General features: G+C 36.6%; 1 protein-coding gene across 2 annotated transcripts in view; it reads right to left on the bottom strand.

Moving 5' to 3' along the window:
* Positions 1–23,660, bottom strand: part of hus1 (HUS1 checkpoint clamp component) — a 110,317-nt gene that overhangs the window by 76,141 nt on the left and 10,516 nt on the right. For both annotated transcript variants that reach the window (XM_039753278.1, XM_039753277.1), the window contains exons 2-5: positions 14,390–14,517; positions 7,896–8,072; positions 6,632–6,739; positions 4,145–4,219 (exon numbers count right to left, since the gene is read on the bottom strand). In XM_039753278.1, the coding sequence (XP_039609212.1) occupies positions 4,145–4,219; positions 6,632–6,739; positions 7,896–8,072; positions 14,390–14,517 (488 nt within the window). The remainder of the gene's footprint in view (positions 1–4,144; positions 4,220–6,631; positions 6,740–7,895; positions 8,073–14,389; positions 14,518–23,660) is intronic.

The following is a 23,660-nucleotide window of genomic DNA, read 5'->3' as shown; positions in this document are numbered from 1 at the left end:
AATGAAAGCCAAGCCAAAAGGTGTCATTCCTCTTTTTACAGGATACCCTTCTAATCATGCCATCAACCTATTACACAATACATACAGTACTAAAAAATGAACCCCTGCGCCTTAAAAGGAAAAGGCAAGTTTCAGCTGTTAGTGTACTGGATGTTAAATAGAAAGGTCTGGGCAATGAAAGCACTCTTCCTTGAGTGATTTCATTGGTATTTTGTGCCCAAGGTCCAAAAACACTTGGCACATGAATTCAACACAGAAACCATCAAAGTCAATTACATAACCCCTAACACAACATCTCTTATCCTACCTCATGCATGGACTGTTATAAGGACATTAAATGAAAACTACACTTTGTATTCGATGAATTGTGCAGACAGTGGACAAAAATTCCTGATACAAGTAAACATTATGAAAATGTGGAAAGAATATACTATTGACAATGCAGTGGATAGCACAGAGAGAACCACTAAAGCCATAAAGCCTAAGGGCATAAATTTGTGATAGAGAAATCTTTGATCAGAACGTATCCATGAATTCTCTGGCTTTATTACCAATCCAATAAAGGACACAACGAAAGAAATGGTAGCAGCAGGAAGGCAGGTTGGTGAGGAACCGTTTCAAGACCTGAAGCTTGGGGAAATTCAAGAACTCATTAACATCAACACATAGGAAATGCAAGAGGATAATCTACTGGAAATGACAGCTTCTGAGACCAAAACTGTACTTGATGAGGAGGAGGAAAAAGAATAAACAGTGCAAGAAGGCAAATTCCCACTCAGCAATATAACAACTGCTTTTCAAATGGCTAAGACTGCTATGGATATGTTTTATAATATATTGATCTATCATTGATCAGATCACTAAAGTTGGAGCTGTTTTCAAGGAAATAAAGAGGCAAAAGAGTCAGATGAAAATCACAATGTATTTCCCCAAGCTAATACAAAAACTAGTGCCAACCCTAAAGGCCAACTTTTTTTTCATACACTCTGCATGACTTACTAAGACCCAGACGATCCCCTTCTACTTCCATAACTCAAGTAACTGTGTAAATGATAGCCCTGCCATACACTTGAAAAACATTAATCATAAGTGTTGTGTGAGAGTCTGTGTGTAAAAGCAATAACTGTATGGGGAAAACAGTGTGGCACAAGCATTATTCCCAAATTTTTATATTTGCAGAGCTCTTCCACCCCTATCCCTTGCAAATGTGAAGGGGTGACCTGTAATATATATCTAATTTAAATCAAATCTAACATCCCCTCCCCGACCTTTAGTATGATTAAGAAACACATTAATAATGCCTTTGAAACATTTGGACAGTTCATTGCAAAGTTACTTTTTTTCTAATTTCAAATAAAAAGCAAAATCCCTTACCAACTCTGTGATGATGCTAGATTAGGACTCTTTCAGTTAAATATGATAAAGTGACATGTCATCAGTATAGTGTAATATATCAGAGCAGATTGTTCATTAATCAGTGATGTTACCCTAAAAAGGCAGTTAAACAGTGAGAAATCACTTCAAGTCCAAATCTGTCTAATAAACGAGCTAATTTTTTACTCCACTATGTTTCCTGTTTGGGACAATTCCAAAACTTATTATCCAGTGATGCATAGCATGCTGAAAGTGTCAAGAACTAGACTCTTAATTTAGGTAAATTCTCGATAGACTTTACAATCGGAGGAGTCAAAAGAAATACTGTGTGTGTGTGATGTGAAATGTAAATTTGATTAGACCACACTTTGCAAAAATTAAGGAGGGTGACTTCTAGTAATTAAATGGAATCATAAGTAAAGCATCCTATTTCTCAACTTTGCCTCAAATTGTATACTTTTAAGGAAACTAATAAAACATCGGCATATGACTGCATCTATATCCTTATAATTGTCGGATAGTATAATTTTCAAAGAAAACACTCAGGGAAAGTTAGGACAGTCATCCAGATTCTTTTAGTGATGTCCATAATTGTATGTATGTAAAGAAGAATTGTGTTGATGTAAGGTTATATTTAAAGCATAGTTGCTCAAAGAATGCTAACACTTTCAATACAAAAATCTCTGGAAGCACAGTGAGAGTCATGCCAAATATTAAAAGTTGTGTAATTTAGGATGTTGGAAATGTATGATATAGCATCTCTGTTGTGAAGGGTGTCCTGGTTAAGAACATATTCTGAGAAAGTAGCTTAACTACTGGAATTTCCTTAGTTAATAGTAGCTGCAAATTTACTTGTGCACAGAGAAAGGAGGACAGTGAAGGGACAGAGCAGGATTTTCTCTCTATCCCTAATCACCAATAAACATATCATTTACTGTAAACACCAGCTGCATGGGAGAAATCAAGAGCCTATGCAAATGATAAGAGTATATAAAAATTCTATACATACAGTCATACAAAAAAGTTTGGGAACCTCTCTCAGCCTGCATACTTTACTCTACTTTCAACAAAAAAGATAACAGTGGTATGCCTTTCATTTCCTAGGAACATCTGAGTACTGGGGTGTTTTCCAAACAAAGATTTTTAATGAAGCAGTATTTAGTTGTATGAAATTAAATCAAATGTGAAAAACTGGCTGTGCAAAAATTTGGGTACCCTTGTAATTTTGCTGATTTGAATACATGTAACTGCTCAATACTGATTACTTGCAACACCAAATTGGTTGGATTAGCACGTTAAGCCTTGAACTTCATAGACAGATGTGTCTAATCATGAGAAAAAGTATTTAAGGTGGTCAATTGCAAGTTGTGCTTCCCTCTGACTCTCCTCTGAAGAGTGACAGCATGGGATCCTCAAAGCAACTCTCAAAAGATTTGAAAACAAAGATTGTTCAGTATCATGGTTCAGATGAAGGCTACAAAAAGCTATCTCAGAGGTTTAAACTGTCAGTTTCAACTGTAAGGTATGTAATCAAGAAATGGAAGGCCACATGCACAGTTGCTGTTAAACCCAGTTCTGGAAGGCCAAGAAAAATACAGGAGCGGCATAGGTGCAGATTGTTAGAATGGTTACAGACAACCCACAGATCACCTCCAAAGACCTGCAAGAACATCTTGCTGCAGATGGTGCATCTGTACATCATTCTACAATTTAGCGCAGTTTGCACAAAGAACATCTGTATGGCAGGGTGATGAGAAAGAAACCCTTTCAGCACTCACCCCACAAACAGAGTCACTTGTTGTATGCAAATGCTCATTTAGACAAGCCAGATTAATTTTGGAACAAAAGTGTTTTGGACTGATGAGACAAAAATTGAGTTATTTGGTCATAACAAAAACCGCTTTGCATGGTGGAAGAAGAACATTGCATTCCAAGAATAACACCTGCTACCTAATGTCAAATTTGGTTAAGGTTCCATCATGCTGGGACCCAACCCAGTATCAACAAATTCATCAGGATAATGTTCAAGCATCAGTCACAAAGTTGAAGTTATGCAAGGGGTTGGATATTCCAACAAGATAATGACCCAAAACACAGTTCGAAATCTAGAAAGATATTCATGCAGCGGGAGAAGTACAATGTTCTGGAATGGCCGTCACAGTCCCCTGACTTGAATATCATCGAAAATCTATGGGATGATTTAAAGAAGGCTGTCCATTCTCTTGCAGCCATCAAATTTAATTAAACTGGAGAGATTTTGTATGGAAGAATGGTTAAAAATACCTCCATCCAGAATCCAGACACTCATCAAAGGCTATCGGAGGCGTCTAGAGGCTGTTATTTTGCAAAAGGAGGCTCAATTAGGTATTGATGTAATATCTCTGTTGGGGTGCCCAAATTTATGTACCTGTCTAATTTTGTTATGATACATATTGCATATTTTCTGTTAATCCAATAAACTTAATGTCACTGCTGAAATACTACTGTTTCCATAAGGCATGTTATACATTACAAGGAAGTTGCCACTTTGAAAGCTCAGCCAATGATAAACATAAATCCAAAGAATTAAGAGGGGTTCCCCAACTTTTTCATATGACTGTAAACATTCTTTGGGCCTACAACTGAAGCGGAGTTCACTAGAGCTGTGACAGAAATTCTGTCTAAACATATCATTATAAATATTTTAAGCCTGCTTCTAAAATTCAATGTTAAAACAATTAAAGTACAAGAAAAGTCAAGAAAACATTAGAACTGATAAAAACATTCTTACAAGAACATGACAGAGATTTCTCATTCGATCCAAAACATTCTTCACTGTCTTCAACGGAGGTAGATATATGCTGACCTAAAATATGTTAAACATTACAATCCAAATTAAATTTGATGCCTTAAACTATAGGCCACAAAAACAAAATTTAATAAAAACATTGACAATTTCTTTATCTTCATATTTATGGATATACAGTTAGGTCCATAAATATTTGGACAGAGACAACTTTTTTCTAATTTTGGTTCTGTACATTACCACAATTAATTTTAAATGAAACAACTCAGATGCAGTTGAAGTGCAGACTTTCAGCTTTAATTCAGTGGGATGAACAAAATAATTGCATAAAAATGTGAGGCAACTAAAGCATTTTTTAACACAATCCCTTCATTTCAAAGGCTCAAAAGTAATTGGACAATTGACTCTAAGGCTATTTCATGGGCAGTTGTGGGCAAGTTCGTCATTAGGTCATTATCAATTAAGGAGATAAAAGGCCTGGAGTTGATTTGAGGTGTGGTGCTTGCATATGGAAGATTTTGCTGTGAACAGACAACATGCGGTCAAAGGAGCTCTCCATGCAGGTGAAAGAAGCCATTCTTAAGCTGCGGAAACAGAAAAAACCCATCTGAGAAATTGCTACAATATTACGAGTGGCAAAATCTACAGTTTGGTAGAAAGAAAGCAAGCACTGGTGAACTCAGCAACACAAAAACACCTGGACGTCCAAGGAAGACAAAAAGTGGTGGATGATTGCAGAATCATTTCCATGATGAAAAGAAACTCCTTCACAACAGCCAACCAAGTGAACAACACTCTCCAGGGGGTAGGCGTATCGATATCCAGGTCTACCATAAAGACAAGACTGCATGAAAGTAAATACAGAGGGTGCACTGCAGGGTGCAAGCCACTCATAAGCCTCAAGAATTGGAAGGCTTGATTGGACTTTGCTAAAGAACATCTATAAATGTCAGCACAGTTCTGGAAAAACATTCTTTGGACAGATGAAACCAAGATAAACCTCTACCTGAATGATGTCAAGAAAAAAGTATGGAGAAGGCGTGGAACAGTTAATTATCCAAAACATACCACATCATCTGTAAAACATGGTGGAGGCAGTGTGATGGCTTGGGCGTGCATTGCTGCCAGTGGCACTGGGTCACTAGTGTTTATTGATGATGTGACACAGGACAGAAGCAGCCAAATGAATTCTGAGGTGTGCAGAGATATACTGTCTGCTCAAATCCAGCTAAATGCAGTCAAATGATTGGGCGGCGTTTCATTATACAGTTGGACAATGACCCAAAACATACAGCCAAAGCAACCCAGGAGTTTATTAAAGCAAAGAAGTGGAGAATTCTTGAATGGCCAAGTCAGTCACCTGATCTTAACCCAATTGAGCATGCATTTCACTTGTTGAAGACTACACTTCAGACAGAAAGGCCCACAAACAAACAGCAACTGAAAGCCGCTGCAGTAAAGGCCTGGCAGAGCATTAAAAAGGAGGAAACCCAGCATCTGGTGATGTCCCCGAGTTCAAGACTTCAGGCTGTCATTGCTAGCAAAAGGTTTTCAACCAAGTATTAGAAATGAACATTTTATTTCCAGTTATTTAATTTGTCCTATTACTTTTGAGCCTCTGAAATGAAGGGATTGTGTTAAAAAAATGCTTTAGTTGCCTCACATTTTTATGCAATCGTTTTGTTCACCCCACTGAATTAAAGCTGAAAGTCTGCACTTAAACTGCATCTGAGTTGTTTCATTTAAAATTCATTGTGGTAACGTAGAGAACCAAAATTAGAAAAGAAGTTGTCTCTGTCCAAATATTTAAGGACCTAACTGTCTAATAATAATATTAAATTACATGACTGTTTGGTCTAATTTTTATTTTATTGATTTTTACTAACTATTATAGATTTAGAAAGCCTGTAAATACATTATTTAGTTTAATGAAAAGAAGGTATCAAGTGGCTGTATACAAAACCAAAAAAGAGCAAAAAAAGTTGTTAATGACCTTATGCATTAAAACAGACATCACATTGAGATATAGATACTAATAAAAGTGCCACTAATGGGCTATTTTGTTGTATCCTAGTTAAAAAGAAAATGTATTAACAATGCTAATTAAGAATAATTCTGCACATGCTGAGACATTTTACATTTAATTCCATATCAACAAATAACTCTCCAGATATGTCAGTATTGTGAATAATACTAAATACAGTTTTCTTTGCAGATATTAATTAAATAAGCATTAAATATATCAATTAACAAAAGCTTAAATGTATGAAAAAAATGTTTTCACATAAATAAGTGTGCATATTAAATTTTGTTCAAAGCTGCACTTTCTACAAAATGAGACAATTTATGTAATCTGAATTCTTAAAATCTGTTGGCTATATTGTTAATATACCCATAACAAACATAAGCATATTTCTTTATGACTGCCTACAGCTTTGCTTCAAAGCATAAAATAGCCATCCACTCACTCACATCAAAATCTGGCACACTGGGCTCTCTGAAGTCATTCCACAGTCGTCTGGAGATCAATTCCACAGGTATGTCATGTGTGACAACTCGACTGATGCTTGATAAAGATGGCTTTAGGAATTGACAAATATACTATTTACTGCTTTGTAAAATCATTCAGGACAAAAATATTTCCATATGTATTATCACAAAGAAATTTTGAAAGTTTAAATTAAAAGTTACACTTAAAATTACACATTACTGCACATTCATTAATATACTGCAGATTACTTGTTTAAATTTTATGAACCTACCATAAAAATAAAACTTGAAATTAACAGTGAATATTTCTTATGGTAAAAGTCAGGTTTAGGGACAGATTGGAAAGTTAAGAATAACCATCAAAGTGTGGTATATAGTTGTTTTTCTAACCTTGTAATGCTATCAAATCATGCCAACTGCAAATATACAGTTTTTTTTTCATTTTACATCAGTATTATTTTGTTTTTTTGAAACAACATATAGCTTTACACCAATGAGTGTCAACGTTTTGTTTCAAATTTTTACCTAAACCAATCTATGATGCCAGGATATATTAAAGCTTTTGAAAGTAGTACTTCTTGAATGTATAATAAAATTAAAAAGACAAAAAAGAAAGAAGAAGAAGATTACAAAAAGAGTGACATTCTGCCTTATTTTTTTACAGGAATGGCTATTGTTAGCTAAAATTATAGTAAAATTACAGGTAAACATTTTGATAATGACCCTACAAATCTCCCAAATAACACATTTTTAACTATAACAATTCATAAAATTTAATTCAAGTGCAGGTAGATGAAAGAGTGACTGTCAGATTGATTGAAAGGAGAGCTTAACAAATGTACTTTATTTAATGCCATATTTGTTTGAAACAAAATAAATCCTAATACCGCAAAGCTCAAATGATGCAAATAGGAGCCTTGACAGATAACAAACCAGAGTCTGGTACTACTGATTAATATCTTATTCTAAAGTATACTTACTTTGCATGAAACTTTAGCAACTGAACTTATTCCAAAATTATATTAAATTAACATGTCAAATAAACCGTGAAGAAGGAATACAAGTCTATATAGTAATCACCTATCATATTCACTTTATTACTCTTTTTTGTCTCAGGAGGTCAGAACTTTACAGAATTTTAATCGCTATGGTTTTATATGCCATAGTGCCTACCAATATTAACTCATTAAATATATTTTGACTCATTCAATAACTTTTTCATCAAGCACATAAAAACAATTCTTACCAGTTCAACTGCTATAGTGATACAAGGGCAGTGTTTTTTTGTCAGTTTGATCTTCACTGATTTAGCATTATGGGCTGTTTTTAAAGCTCTGGAGAGGTTTTCAGGAGCCAGTTCTAAGTATATCTCATTATATTCAAATGAAATGCCTTCTATCTGAAACTCATCAAAAAAGTTTTCCTGAAAATTAACAGAAAATATGAATTTGATATTTAAATATAACTACACATACTCTGCATTACATCCACCATAGCACTGTTATGACCTAATGAAGTTGTTTTCTATTCATTTTTGTTTTGAACAGATATATCCATTCATCCATTATCCAACCCACTATATCTTAACTTCAGGGTCTCGGAAGTCTGCTGGAGCCTATTCCAGCCAACACAGGGCGCAAGGCAGGAAACAAACCCTGGGCAGGATGCCAGCCCACTGCAGGGCACACACAGCCACACACCAAGCACACACTAGGGACAATTTAGGATCGCCAATGCACCTAACCTGCATGTCTTTGGAGGAAACCGGAGCGCCCGGAGGAAACCCATGCAAACACAGGGAGAACATGCAAACACAACGCAGGGAGGACCTGGGAAGCGAACCCAGGTCTCCTAACTGAGAGGCAGCAGTACCACTGCATCACCGTGCCACCCCGAACAGATATATACTTACACAATTATGCTTTACAAAGACATTTTAATATTACATGTAAAAACAAAAAGACTAAATGTCTTACATAAGTTGCACACAAGTAATTAAAAGAACTCATGATGTGAGGAAATGCAGCAACCATTTAAACAAAACTTTGAATACATAATAATTCCTCATAAATTTGCTGAAAAATAACAGGGGGAAATATACTCAACCACTAATAGAATAGCCTTTTGCTTCTGACAAACTAGAATACCAAGAATATTAAGCAGGGCTGGGTATTAGAACTGATGTCCCAATTTGATTACGATTCACAATGTCCCAATTCAATTCAATATTAATTTTATCTTGATCTAATTAGTGTGCCCTGATATATTTATTTGAATTGCTGGCATTTTAGAGATTAATTAACCATGCATAGAGATTATTAATATAATGTGACAAATTTCAGTAACACTTTATTTGTAGGGTGTCTATAAAGTGACTTTATAACATATGCATAAGCATGGAATGACATTTAAGAAGCAATACTTGATTAAGTAACAGTTAACATCAGTATTTACAAGCTTTGGAACAAAATTTCATTGCTCTTCCTTTCTTGCTACTCAAGAATTGATTATTTATTTATTTATACTTAATTTCTTGCCTACTATTAAATCTTGAAAGTACGACACTATTGTTATTTCCGACCATGCCCCTCTGATCTTGGAACTAAAATCATTATGCCCCACACACTCATCTCGCAGATGGTGTCTTAACACACTTCTATTAGCAGCTGAAAACTGTACAGAATTTTATCCAAACAAATCAGTTTCTTCCTAGAGACAAATACATCCTCAGAGGTCTCTGTAGGGAAACTCTAAAGGCCTTCTTAAGAGGACAGATTATTTCATATCTTTCCCACATAAATAAATTAGAAACCAAGAAGGTATCAGAGCTAACCAGCAAAATTACTACAATAGATGAAAAACATGCCAAGTGTCCAAGTGAGGCTCTTCATAGGAAAAGGCAGGCTTTGCATTCAGAGCTCAACCTCTTAACAACCAAAGAAACTGAACAACTTATTTCTAAATCAAAACATCATTACTATAATGGTTTAACAGGTGTGGCGCACGCAAGTTGCTGCCATTCCTCCCTGTTAACAACACTTTTCGCAAAATTCGCCTTAATTCTACACTTCTCATGCTTGTTTTATTTCTTTTATTGAACGTATAGTTCGTGGATACAGCTGACTTAAATTGTATGGATTTGGCTTAATATTTACATTTTTTATGGACTCTACTTTGACTGGGAACAGCGGAGTCTGTGGATCGTGAGAGGAGACCTACAAACATTTCTTTGTACCTGGCGATCTATGAACTCGGTATGATCAGTCTCCGTGATTATATTCGCTATGCTGATCTGCTCCCGATTCATTTTAAAGTACTCTACGACTGGGAACTGATCTGATGTTCATACTAACCTGGCTTATGGCTCCGGGGCGATCACGCATGAAAGTACCAAGCGTTACTATTTGTGGCTGTGTATTGGAACCTCCAAATCCTGCTACCTCCTCCTGCTATGTTTTCTGCTGCTTTGTTATCGCCGCTCATCTCATCTACAATACCACACCCGCCTGCCATACCGGTTCCGCTGTGCTGTGCTGCTTCTCCAATGCTTTTCAGATAAGTATTGCCCAGTATCATGCTAAAATACTCTCATGACATACTCCTTCTTATTAAACAGTTTGTCCAGAGCAAATGGTCTGACTGGAACATCCTTAAAGACGGCGTTATTTTGCAGCGCCCGAAACATATTCATCGCGGTCAGGTCGCCGCCACTGCCAGGCTGCGAACGAAAAGACAACCGGCAGCATTTTCTCATGGCCCTGGAAATAGAAGTGTCAGTGTGCCAAATTTACATTGTGTGGAAATAAACCCTGCTCACAGCTCTGTGCAAAAAGAAGCCTCATTAACTAATATTGCACTGTTTAACTCGAGATCTCTTAATGGCAAAACATTGATGCTGTCAGAACTCATCACTGACACCAAACTTGATATACTGTGTTTAACGGAGACTTGGCAAAAACCAAACGAATTGATGTCTCTCACAGGCGACTCCACCTGGTTTCACTTTCCATACAGAACCTGCAGCTCTAGACAAGGAGGTGGGCTAGCGTAATTATCAGAGCAGACTTAAATATCAAACGAATCCCAATTGACTGTCCACTGTCTTTTGAGTGCCTGGCTCTTAAACTAATAACGGAAACAGGTCCTGTCTCACTCATTGCTCTTTATTGTCCCCCAAAATACAATGCATCCTTCTTATCTGATCTGATTGAACTTTTAACCCACCTAAGCTCTTACTCTCAGAGAATTATCCTTCTTGGTGATTTCAACATCCATATTGACACTACTACATCTAAACTGAGAAATGAATTCCTATCCTTACTGGACTGTTTTGACTTGACACAACATGTTGATTTTCCCACCCACTCTGGTGGTCATATATTGGATCTGATCTGCACTTCTGGACTATCTGTTGCCAACATTTACAGCACTGATTTGGGACTCTCTGACCATAAAGCAGTATTTTTCACTGTCTCACTGCCTTTCCCTCCTCTTACCTGTAAACGACAAATTTCTTACAGAAACCTTAAATATCTGTCCCTCTATCCTTTCTGGATCCATTTCTGATCTTTTACTGTCTGCACCTATTCCGTCAACACTAGATAGTCTTGTTGACCACTATAACTCAGCCCTTCATTCAGCATTAGATAAAACAGCTCCTTTAAAACATAAGGAGGTTTCCTTTAAACGTTCAGCTCCTTGGTATAATTCAGAATTGCGATCTATGAAAGCAGCTGGCCGACGCCTTGAGGGAATGTCATGTAAGACTGGCCTCACGTGCACATCCAGGCTTTCTCTGACCACCAAAGAGCTTACAGAGAAGCACTAACTGCTGCTAAGAACACCCACTATGGCAGAATAATAGAAAGTGGCCACGATAACCCAAGGGTTTTGTTTTCTGTAGTTAATAAACTACTCAAACCTGCATCTGGCCCAACTACCTCTTCTACTGAAGTCTGTGAGGATTTCCTCCACTTTTCTGTAACAAAATTAAAGATCTAAATAATTCAACTAACATAAATACATCATCTGTTTATATCCCTCCCTGCTTTCCCACTCCATCCAGCTCCTTCTCCAAGTTCTCACCAGTCACATCTGCGTTTGTTAATACTGGACTGGACCCCATCCCCAGCACACTATTTAAATCCTGCCTTCATGCCATAATCCCGACTGTTACAACAATAATAAACTCATCCCTTGACACTGGCTCTGTGCTGCTCACTTTTAAAATCGCTTCTGTAACCCCAATGTTAAAAAAGTCTGGTCTTGATGCTGACAATCTTAACAATTTCGGCCTATTTCCCACTTACCTTTCCTGTCAAAAGCTCTTGAGCATGTTGTAGCCTCCCAGCTCACCAATTACTTAACCACTAATAATTTGATGGAACCCTTTCAGTCTGGTTTCACGGTGCAGCACAGCTGTGAAACTGCTCTGCTACAGGTAACCAATGATTTTCTAATGACAGCAGACTCTGGACAAACCAACATATTAGTTCTGTTAGACCTCAGTGCAGCATTTGACACTGTCAGACATGACATTCTACTGTCCAGAATGGAGAACATGCTGGGTATCTCTGGCACTGCCCTCCAGTGGTTCAAGTCCTATCTGACTGATAGGCAAGAGTTTGTTAGTCTTGGCAACAGCAGATCCAGCTCGGCGCCAGTCACACAAGGAGTTCCTCAGGGCTCTGTCCTCGGCCCTCTTCTCTTCTGTATTTATATGCTTCCCCTTGGCCATATTATTCGTAGCTATGGACTGGGTTATCATTTTATGCAGATGATACTCAACTCTACTTCAATGTTAAAAGTGGAACTTCATCAGAGCTTTCTCAGCTCACAACCTGCCTTAGTGAAATTAAAACCTGGATGGAGTAGAACTCTTTAAAATTAAATTGCAACAAAACTGAACTCCTGCAAATTGGGACTAAAATGCAACTTAATAAAATGAGCTCCTTCCCAGTCAATCTTGGCAGTGATCTCATCAGACCTGCCTCTACTGCAAAGAATCTTGGTGTCATTTTTGATTCCTCCCTTTCTTACTCCACGCACATAAATCACATTAAGAAACTTTCTTACTTCGCTCCTTCCTCTCCTTTTCTAATGCTAAGAAACTTGTCCATGCTTTTATCACATCCCGAATAGATTATTGTAACTCGCTGCTGGCAGGTACCCCTTCTAATCTTGTATCACAGCTCCAACTTATTCAAAACTCAGCAGCAAGAGTCCTTACTCGAACTAGCAGCAGCAAGCACATCACACCCATCCTGCTCTGTCTTCACTGGCTCCCTGTGTCTTACAGAATCGAATATAAAATCCTACTAATAACCTACAAAGCCTTAAATAACCTTGCACCAAACTACATCAGTGACCTTCTCCATCACTATGTGCCTGCCCGCCCACTAAGGTCCTCCGATTCTGGCAATCTTGTTGTGCCCCACACTAATCTACACTCCATGGGTGACAGGGCCTTCAGCTGTATCGTCTGGAATGACCTACCGAAATTAATCAGGTCAGCTGACTCCATGAATTATTTTAAAAAACAACTCAAAACTCATCTGTTCAGGAAGGCTATTAGCTCTACTTGACTTCATTCCCCTTCTCTCAGTTTACCTCTATGTCAAGATGCTCATGTAACCTGTATGTGTGTGCTAGACCATCAATTATGTTGTCTGTTAGGCTTTCTCTGAATTTACTGTCTTAAACTTCTTTATTTATTTATTTGCTTTGTACTATTCTATATACTGTATACCCTGCCGTTCTTTCTTATATTCTGTAAGTACCTTGAGCATGGGAAAGGCGCTATATAAATACAATGTATTAATTTTATTATTATTATGAACACGGAGAGAAAGCTAATAAGCTCTCAGCTCAACAAATCCACAAGCAGTATCCACAAGAGTCACATTGCAAACTTTTTCAAGCACAGTACAGCTAGGTTGTTTGAACAATAGCCAGCAATTCCAGCAGTTCTGCCAATAGGCAGCAAGGTTACTTCTGGTGTTACTAGCTTGCAGCACTCTTGTCTGCAATACATCCGCCTTCACCCACGTCAGTCAGTTTTATTGTTGTGCCATGTGATTATCATGTAGAAATCTGCTGCCCTGGGTGTCCAACTATCAAAAGTTAGGGCTACACTCTCCACTGGCCTGATATATGTGATGATGTTTTGCTTAAGAGCTTCATAAAGCATGGGTAAAATATCTTCACTAATTTTTCTGGTTGGTATGGTATGCTGCAGTTCCAAAACCTGTATCACTTGCTAGAAGACTTAATAATCAATAAAAAAATAAGGTTCATGTATCTGTTTGTATCTGTTTTTTTGGCATGAGACATTAAATGGAAGCTTGGAGCTAAACATGGTCTCCAATGTAGAATATTTAGGCTCTACTTGTTTGGATGATGAGTGAGATAACTGTTCTGGGTGATAATGGAATAGATGCTTTCAGTTTAGGATGTCACACTATTTTGTGCAATGTACTATATTGCTTTCTTCTGTGGAAAGCCTTAATAGGCGCATTAGCGACATCTACTGGAAGATAAGCAAAAATCTTCATTTAGTAATTGAGAAGGATAGAGATTTACAATATCAATCTTGAGACTTTTAAGAATCAATACTGAATCAGTTAAATGAAAAATAACATTTAGTTGGTATATTGATATTTTTACTCAGACCTAATATTAAGGTTAAAATCATAAAAATAACAAATTTACAAGTACAAATTTTGGTAATTTCATAAATACCTGTAACAGTTCACACCACATGCTGACACCACCATTGGCTACTTTATCAGTAAGCATAAAAAACAGTTTTTCCTTTGTGAGACGCAGTGTACACATCTTGGTTAGCTTGGAGACAGTGTTTACCACACCTGAAAAGAAAACATGTCAATATGTAATTATTCTTTCAAATATAAAGAATGTTTGTGTGAATTAAGTATATTAACGTTTACATATTAATAAGTAAATTTTTCTCATCATGTACATATATTTTAAACCAAAATAGTACACATAAAAAAGGTGAAATGAATGAGAACTATAGTGGAAGAAACTGATTACAACTAATAACTATAGTATTTTTAAATTTTGTTTTCTGCAGGTAATTTATTATGAGTTTAAAAACTTTTTCTCCCTTATAAAAACGTTTTTTAATCATTTCTTTTTTTTGTCTAAACTACTCTTTCATGAGTTCTATATTGGCAGATATTTGTGGACAAAAATGATAAGTTACACCATAAATAAGAACAACAATAATGATAATAATCCATATATGGAGCAGTACAACAATCAACATTACATCAAGACTGCAATTTTAGGATTTTAATCAAAGTATAAGCAGCTCTCATATGGAAGTACATTAAAACTTGCATGAAAAGTTTGAAAATTTCAGCATCATCTCCATTTCTAAAATCTTTCCCTCCACTATCTTTGACTTGATTAAAGACAATCTTCATATTGGTTCCTGGGTAAGTGAATCTCCATAGTCAGACACTGGCTGGTAAAAATTTGACGTCATGCTTTAATTAGACATTGACACTATATTATTTATTTGCATTTTCAAGAACACAGGAAAGAGAAATCATTGATTGTTTTGATTATATTAGGCCAGTAAGTGCAGGTCAGTGACCCGATGTAAACTTATACTTTTATGGAGCTGTGTTGGTACAATTATAATTGTCACCATTACCGTAAGTTGTCTCATAAGCTAGCGCTATAAATACTGTACATCACAACCCACAGTATATTTTTAAAAAAGATTCAATTTGGATTTTTTTCTCTTATGTAACAGATCCATTCAGTTTATCTATTTACATGCCTGCCAATCTATGCATTTTCTATTATGGAATACCTTTTCTGAGAGAGTCTTACATAAAGACGTTGACTCTCCCCCTTTACTTTCTGAAAAAAAAAAAAAAATTATAAACTGCTGTTTTGTCCTGGTTTGTTTCTAATGCCCATCTTTAGACCTTGCACACTTAGACTCTTGATTGGATTACACACTGTGGAATTGTTCCCCTCTGACTATTTGTGTATTATTTAAGTAACATATACTGTAAGGGATGCAGGTGGGGATTGGGGAGTTGTGGGCAAATTCCATTCACTTCAAGGGGAAGGGTCCTGTGCTTGAACCATTCTTTGGGCTTCACTGCGTACCTAGTGAACCACAAAACATTAGAAAGTACTGTCAAAGTTTAGCAACAGCCTGGACTTGAGCAGCCAATGCACAAGAACATCAAGCAGTACATGAGCAGAGAGTGAGAGTGCACAATAAATGAAAACAAGTAAACACTGTTCTATTCAGGTTTGTAAACTATACAGAATCTCTTATTAATATGTGTTGTGAGATTTTGCATATACCTTGATAAATATTTTGTATGTCTTTATTTGAAACTTAGGCAAAGCAATGTAATATTAGTGTTAGATTATTGATAATAACAGTAATGGTTTGATGGTTTAAGAACCCCTTCCCCCCCACCAGGAAAGAGTCTCTGAATTTTACGACAGGATTTGCGGGAAGTGCCTAAAACAAGGTGGGTTAATGTTTCTCTGAAGTCTCTCAACCCCCATAGGAAAGGCAGGCTACCTAACTGCCAAGCTTTACCTTAACATATGGTTTGGGGATAGGTGTGAAGGTGTGCTATTTCCCCATTGGTCTGAAGTATGGCTGTTTGGAACTGGCTTGTATCAGAAGCCTTTAAGTACCAAGACGTCCTATTGGCTCTAGGGGTTAGACAGCACATCTATAAATTTGCTCACTCCCTTACACTCTCTCCCTCTTATCAAACTGATGAATGACTATCACACACCATGAACTAAAAATGACAACAAAATTAAGAGTACAGCTCGGCAGCCATATTGAGACAGGGATGCAGCCTGTTCCGAAGAAAGCTGACCACAAATGATGCCTTAACTAGAGACATTTTTAAGTAACCAATAAGTCTGTGGGCCGCCTGAAACTACACATCACCATTTATCAGTTTGTATGGTTGCCAATATTCAAATGTACTTGGCATATTGTTATTATTTATGATTATTATCAATAATACATTATTTAAATTGTAACTTAACTCCTGTTTGTCTTTTACTACACCTAATTGCCTGAGGTTATAGATGTAGAAGAGAAGGTGGGGAGACGTTACATATACTACAAAACCTTATAAACAGTGGTAAGTCTGTGAGATTTGAGACATTCTGACAAAGGCTATATATTAATAACTAGAAAAATATCCGCGCTTCGCAGCGGAGAAGTAGTGTGTTAAAGAAGTAATGAAAAAGAAAAGGAAACATTTTAATAATAATATAACATGATTGACAATGTAATTGTTTTGTCATTGTCAGGAGTGTTGCTGGCATATATATATATATATATATATATATATATATATATATATATATATATATATATATATATATACATACACTCACCTAAAGGATTATTAGGAACACCATACTAATATGGTGTTTGACCCCTTTAAGCTTCAGAACTGCCTTAATTCTACGTGGCATTGATTCAACAAGGTGCTGAAAGCATTCTTTAGAAATGTTGGCCCATATTGATATAGCATCTTGCAGTTGATGGAGATTTGTGGGATGCACATTCAGGGCACGAAGCTCCCGTTCCACCACATCCCAAAGATGCTCTATTGGGTTAAGATCTGGTGACTGTGGGAGCCATTTTAGTACAGTGAACTCATTGTCATGTTCAAGAAACCAATTTGAAATGATTCGAGCTTTGTGACATGGTGCATTATCCTGCTGGAAGTAGCCATCAGAGGATGGGTACATGGTGGTCATGAAGGGATGGACATGGTCAAAAACAATGCTCAGGTAGCCCGTGGCATTTAAACGATGCCCAATTGGCACTAAGGGGCCTAAAGTGTGCCAAGAAAACATCCCCCACACCATTACACCACCACCACCACCAGCCTGCAAAGTGGTAACAAGTCATGATGGATCCATGTCCTCATTCTGTTTACGCCAAATTCTGACTCTACCATTTGAATGTCTCAACAGAAATTGAGACTCATCAGACCAGGCAACATTTTTTCCAGTCTTTAACTGTCCAATTTTGGTGAGCTCGTGAAAATTGTAGCCTCTTTTTCCTATTTGTAGTGGAGATGAGTGGTACTTGGTGGGGTCTTCTGCGGTTGTAGCCCATCCGCCTCAAGGTTGTGCGTGTTGTGGCTTCACAAATGCTTTGCTGCATACCTCGGTTGTAACGAGTGGTAATTTCAGTCAAAGTTGCTCTTCTATCAGCTTGAATCAGTTGGCCCATTCTCCTCTGAACTCTAGCATCAACAAGGCATTTTCGCCCACAGGACTGCGGCATACTGGATGTTTTTCCCTTTTCTCACCATTCTTTGTAAACCCTAGAAATGGTTGTCGTGAAAATCCCAGTAACTGAGCAGATTGTGAAATACTCAGACCGGCCCGTCTGGCACCAACAACCATGCGATGCTCAAAATTGCTTAAATCACCTTTCTTTCCCATTCTGACATTCAGTTTGGAGTTCAGGTGATTGTCTTTACCAGGACCACACCCCTATATATATATATATATACACATATATATATATATATATATATATATATATATATATATATATATATATATATATATATATATATATATATATATATATATATATATATATATATATATATATATATATATATATATATATATATATATATATATATATATATATATATATATATATATATATACACATATATATATATATATATATATATATATATATATATATATATATATATATATATATATATATATATATATATATATATATATATATATATATATATATATATATATATATATATATATATATATATATATATATATATATATATATATATATATATATATATATATATATATATATATATATATACACATATATATATATATATACACACACACACACACATCTATAATAATAAAAGGCAAAGCCCTCACTCACTCACTCACTCACTGACTCATCACTAATTCTCCAACTTCCCGTGTGGGTGGAAGGCTGAAATTTGGCAGGTTCATTCCTTACAGCTTCCTTACAAAAGTTGGGCAGGTTTTATATCGAAATTCTACGCGTAATGGTCATAACTGGAAGCAGTTTTTCTCCATTTACTGTAATGGAGATGAGCTTCAACGCCGTGGGGAGTTTCGTGTGACATCATCACGCCTCCCACGTAATCCGCGCAGTACATAGAAAACCAGGAAGACCTCAAAAGCGCTGAAGAAAACATGCATTATATAATTGAGAAGGCAGCGAAACAATAAGAAGCGAGCGAGTGACATATACAACCATGTTCATGAGTTCTGCTACTTCGGAAACAAAGCACGATGTAAACCTACACTTTAAATTAAGTTCATAGACAGGCTGCGCTGGCGTTTGTAATTTAGTGCCTGCCCATATAAGGCCGTCCGTCAGCGGCAATCAATAGCAAACTCCACTAAATATTCACGGGTGAAGGACTGTGTTTATGGAGAGGAAGATGAGATGGTCAGGGTGGTGTTTGACACAAACTCAGCGAAACTGCGAGAGAAAGTTTTAAGTGCCAGGACTAAGGTAACATTAAATACAGCCATGGACATAGCACGAGATGGCACCAGCACAGCTGGGAACCTTCGATGCATGTACACGGCGGCTCACGTGAACTGGCGCAGTGCACAGATAAAAGCAACAGTTCCAAAGAGCTGAACAAAACCGAATTACACAATTGAAAAGGCAGCAAAAATATGAAGCGTCTGATAAGCATATTCATAAATCCAGCTACTGCGGAAACAAAGCACACGGTGGAAAAAGTCAATGTCCGCTAAAGGAAGACAGTGTAAAAAACCGTGCATGCAGTGTGTCAGGTCTCAGATAAAGAAGAAGGCGAGCTGTTTATTGATGCAGTAAGAAACGAATCGATGAAAGAAACCTGTCATCTTTACAGCGATTGACAAACACGGAATGTAACTTGAACACAACACATCCTACAAATACGAACCTGATTGAAAGAAATAATGATAATCAAATCCTTGATGACAGCAACACTCAGTAACACTCACAAAACAAATACTGTATATTGACAGTCATGTTACGTTATTTTAAAATGTTCCCTTTTCTTTTCTAGCTTTTTAACACACTACTTCTCGCTGCGATGCACGGGTATATATATATATATATATATATATATCCGATCTACATACTCGAATAATGGATACTTTATTAGCCATCAATGATTGTTTTGGTAAAGCCATACTCAGTGTATTCATTAGATGAGCGGTAAAAAGTAAGAGCGAGGGAGGATGCAGGCTGTAGTGCTTGCGTCAACTCTATCTGAATTGCGCGATCACATTTCAAAAAATATATCTTTTCAAGTTCTATTTAGTCCATATTTGTCAAACTCAAGGGCCACGGGCCACATCCGCCCGTGTAATTATATCCGGCCCGAGATCATTTTATATACTGTATTATTGTTATTAATGGCCCAGGTATATGAAGCGCTGGTAACCACAATAAACTACAGATCCCATAATGCAGCGCTTCAGCTGCCTTGCGAACACTTACGCGTTAATCAAGTCTAGCTTATGATGCTGCAAGTTATTGCGAAGCTAGCTCACACGATGCTGGAGAGAAAAGTTCATTCTGAAAATAGAGCCTTTAAAACCGATGGGAGGCTGAGTATATGTTTACTGAACCCGTGTGTCTCATTTGTGGAGCTAATGTGGCTGTAATTACAGAATTTAATCTAAGACGGCACTATGAGACAAAACATCAGGGTAACCTGAATGCAATGCAGAAGATACAGAAAGCAGAATAATTAAATAAGAATCTGACACTTCAGCGGACGTTTTTACCCATGCACAATCACAAAGTGATTCACGTGAAGCTGCTTTTATGGGAGACACAAATGCACCAGTACACCTTGCCCCACTTTCCCTGTTGCCAAGTAATGTTAAACCAAGTCGTCACTACGGTGTTCCCAAATACGCACTTTGCTGATAAACTGAGCGCACTGAGTTTGCAGGGCGCTTTGGTGACTTTGAAGAACAAAAAAAGTCCGTCTACATGCGGCTCGAACCTTGTGCATGTTTGGTAGCACATATCTGTGTGAGAAGCTCTTCTCAGTGATAAAGACTAACAAAACAGCACACAGGAGTCGCCTCACTGATGAGCACCTGCAATCCATCCTGAGAATCTCCACAACACAGAACCTCACACGAAACATAAACGAATTTGTTGCCAAAAAAAGATGCCAGGCGTCCAGCTCTAAAATGACATACAGTGGTGTGAAAAACTATTTGCCCCCTTCCTGATTTCTTATTCTTTTGCATGTTTGTCACACAAAATGTTTCTGATCATCAAACACATTTAACCATTAGTCAAATATAACACAAGTAAACACAAAATGCAGTTTTTAAATGATGGTTTTTATTATTTAGGAGAAAAAATCCAAACCTACATGGCCCTGTGTGAAAAAGTAATTGCCCCCTGAACCTAATAACTGGTTGGGCCACCCTTAGCAGCAATAACTGCAATCAAGCGCTTATGTATAACTTGCAATGAGTCTTTTACAGCGCTCTGGAGGAATTTTGGCCCACTCATCTTTGCAGAATTGTTGTAATTCAGCTTTATTTGAGGGATTTCTAGCATGAGCCGCCTTTTTAAGGTCATGCCATAGCATCTCAATTGGATTCAGGTCAGGACTTTGACTAGGCCACTCCAAAGTCTTCATTTTGTTTTTCTTCAGCCATTCAGAGGTGGATTTGTTGGTGTGTTTTGGGTCATTGTCCTGTTGCAGCACCCAAGATCGCTTCAGCTTGAGTTGACGAACAGATGGCGGACATTCTCCTTCAGGATTTTTGGTAGACAGTAGAATTCATGGTTCCATCTATCACGGCAAGCCTTCCAGGTCCTGAAGCAGCAAAACAACCCCAGACCATCACACTACCACCACCATATTTTACTGTTGGTATGATGTTCTTTTCTGAAATGCTGTGCTCCTTTTACGCCAGATGTAACGGGACATTTGCCTTCCAAAAGTTCAACTTTTGTCTCATCAGTCCACAAGGTATTTTCCCAAAAGTCTTGGCAATCATTGAGATGTTTCTTAGCAAAATTGAGACGAGCCCTAATGTTCTTTTTGCTTAACAGTGGTTTGCGTCTTGGAAATCTGTCATGTAGGCCGTTTTTGCCCAGTCTCTTTCTTATGGTGGAGTCGTGAACACTGACCTTAAATGAGGCAAGTGAGGCCTGCAGTTCTTTAGACGTTGTCCTGGGGTCTTTTGTGACCTCTCAGATGAGTCGTCTCTGCGCTCTTGGGGTAATTTTGTTCGGCCGGCCACTCCTGGAAAGGTTCACCACTGTTTCATTTTTTTGCCATTTGTGGATAATGGCTCTCACTGTGGTTCGCTGGAGTCCCAAAGCTTTAGAAATGGCTTTATAACCTTTACCAGACTGATAGATCTCAATTACTTCTGTTCTCATTTGTTCCTGAATTTCTTTGGATCTTGGCATGATGTCTAGCTTTTGAGGTGCTTTTGGTCTACTTCTCGGTGTCAGGCAGCTCCTATTTAAGTAATTTCTTGATTGAAACAAGTGTGGCAGTAATCAGGCCTGGGGGTGGCTACGGAAATTGAACTCAGGTGTGATACACCACAGTTAGGTTATTTTTAACAAGGGGTAATTACTTTTTCACACAGGGCCATGTAGGTTTGGATTTTTTTCTCCCTAAATAATAAAAACCATCATTTAAAAACTGCATTTTGTGTTTACTTGTGTTATACTTGACTAATGGTTAAATGTGTTTGATGATCAGAAACATTTTGTGTGACAAACATGCAAAAGAATAAGAAATCAGGAAGGGGGCAAATAGTTTTTCACACCACTGTATGAGCAAAGACAACTGAATGATTTGATTTGTTATTGCTGAAAGGAACACATTTTATTTATATTTCCAGGTTTTGTTATGCAGCATGTTCATATTTGAATTTGTATAATTTTGACAGGATATATTTTTATGGAGAGCAAAATCTTTTGGGATATTTAAAATCTAAGTTTATTTTTTATATAAAATTACATAAGAGTAAAGAAATTTGAATGTTTGTTCTTTTAATGTTTACTTTATTTCTAACTTGTATAATTTAGACAGGATATACTTTTATGGAGAGCAAAATATTATAAGTTGTTTAAGGTTTGAGTTGATTTATTCAGGAATAATATTCCTGTCTGTTTTTACCATTCCTACCAAAGATATTTCTGTCGACTAAATAAAAATTCCTTCTATTTAAAATTTAAATAGAACTTGAACAAATACGATAGTTCATAATATCCACGCAGACTTCCAATGTAAGAGCGGAGTTATCCGTTTTAACAAGCAGCGTATTGCACTGATACGAAATAGCTGTGTGTGTATATATGTAGATATGTACAGTATGTATATGTATATATGTTTATATATGTGTGTGTGTATGTATATATATATATGTATTTGTGTGTATATATATGTGTGTATGTATATGTATGTGTATATATGTAGATATATATATGTATGTATATATGTGTATATGTATAGATATGTATATATATATGTTTATGTGTGTGTGTAAAAATATATATGACAACAACACTCATCACTCACAACAGTGACAAAACAATTACATTGACAATCATGTTACGTTATTTTCAAAATGTTTCCTTTTCTTTTTCATTGCTTCTTTAACACACTACTTCTCCGCTTCGTAGTGCGGGTATATTGCTAGTATATATATATATATACACACATATACATACTGTATACACATATACATACATATATATATATATATATATATATATATATATATATATATATATATATATGTGTATATATATATATATATATATATATATATATATATATATATATATATATATGTCTGTATATATATATATGTGTATATATATATATATGTATATATATGTATATATATATATATATATATATATGTGTATATATATGTGTAT

This window comes from Polypterus senegalus, chromosome 5 (genome assembly GCF_016835505.1).
Source record: "Polypterus senegalus isolate Bchr_013 chromosome 5, ASM1683550v1, whole genome shotgun sequence".
Lineage (NCBI taxonomy): Eukaryota > Metazoa > Chordata > Cladistia > Polypteriformes > Polypteridae > Polypterus > Polypterus senegalus.
Note: the sequence above shows the minus strand (reverse complement) of the source record. Positions and strands in the feature narration are given on the sequence as shown.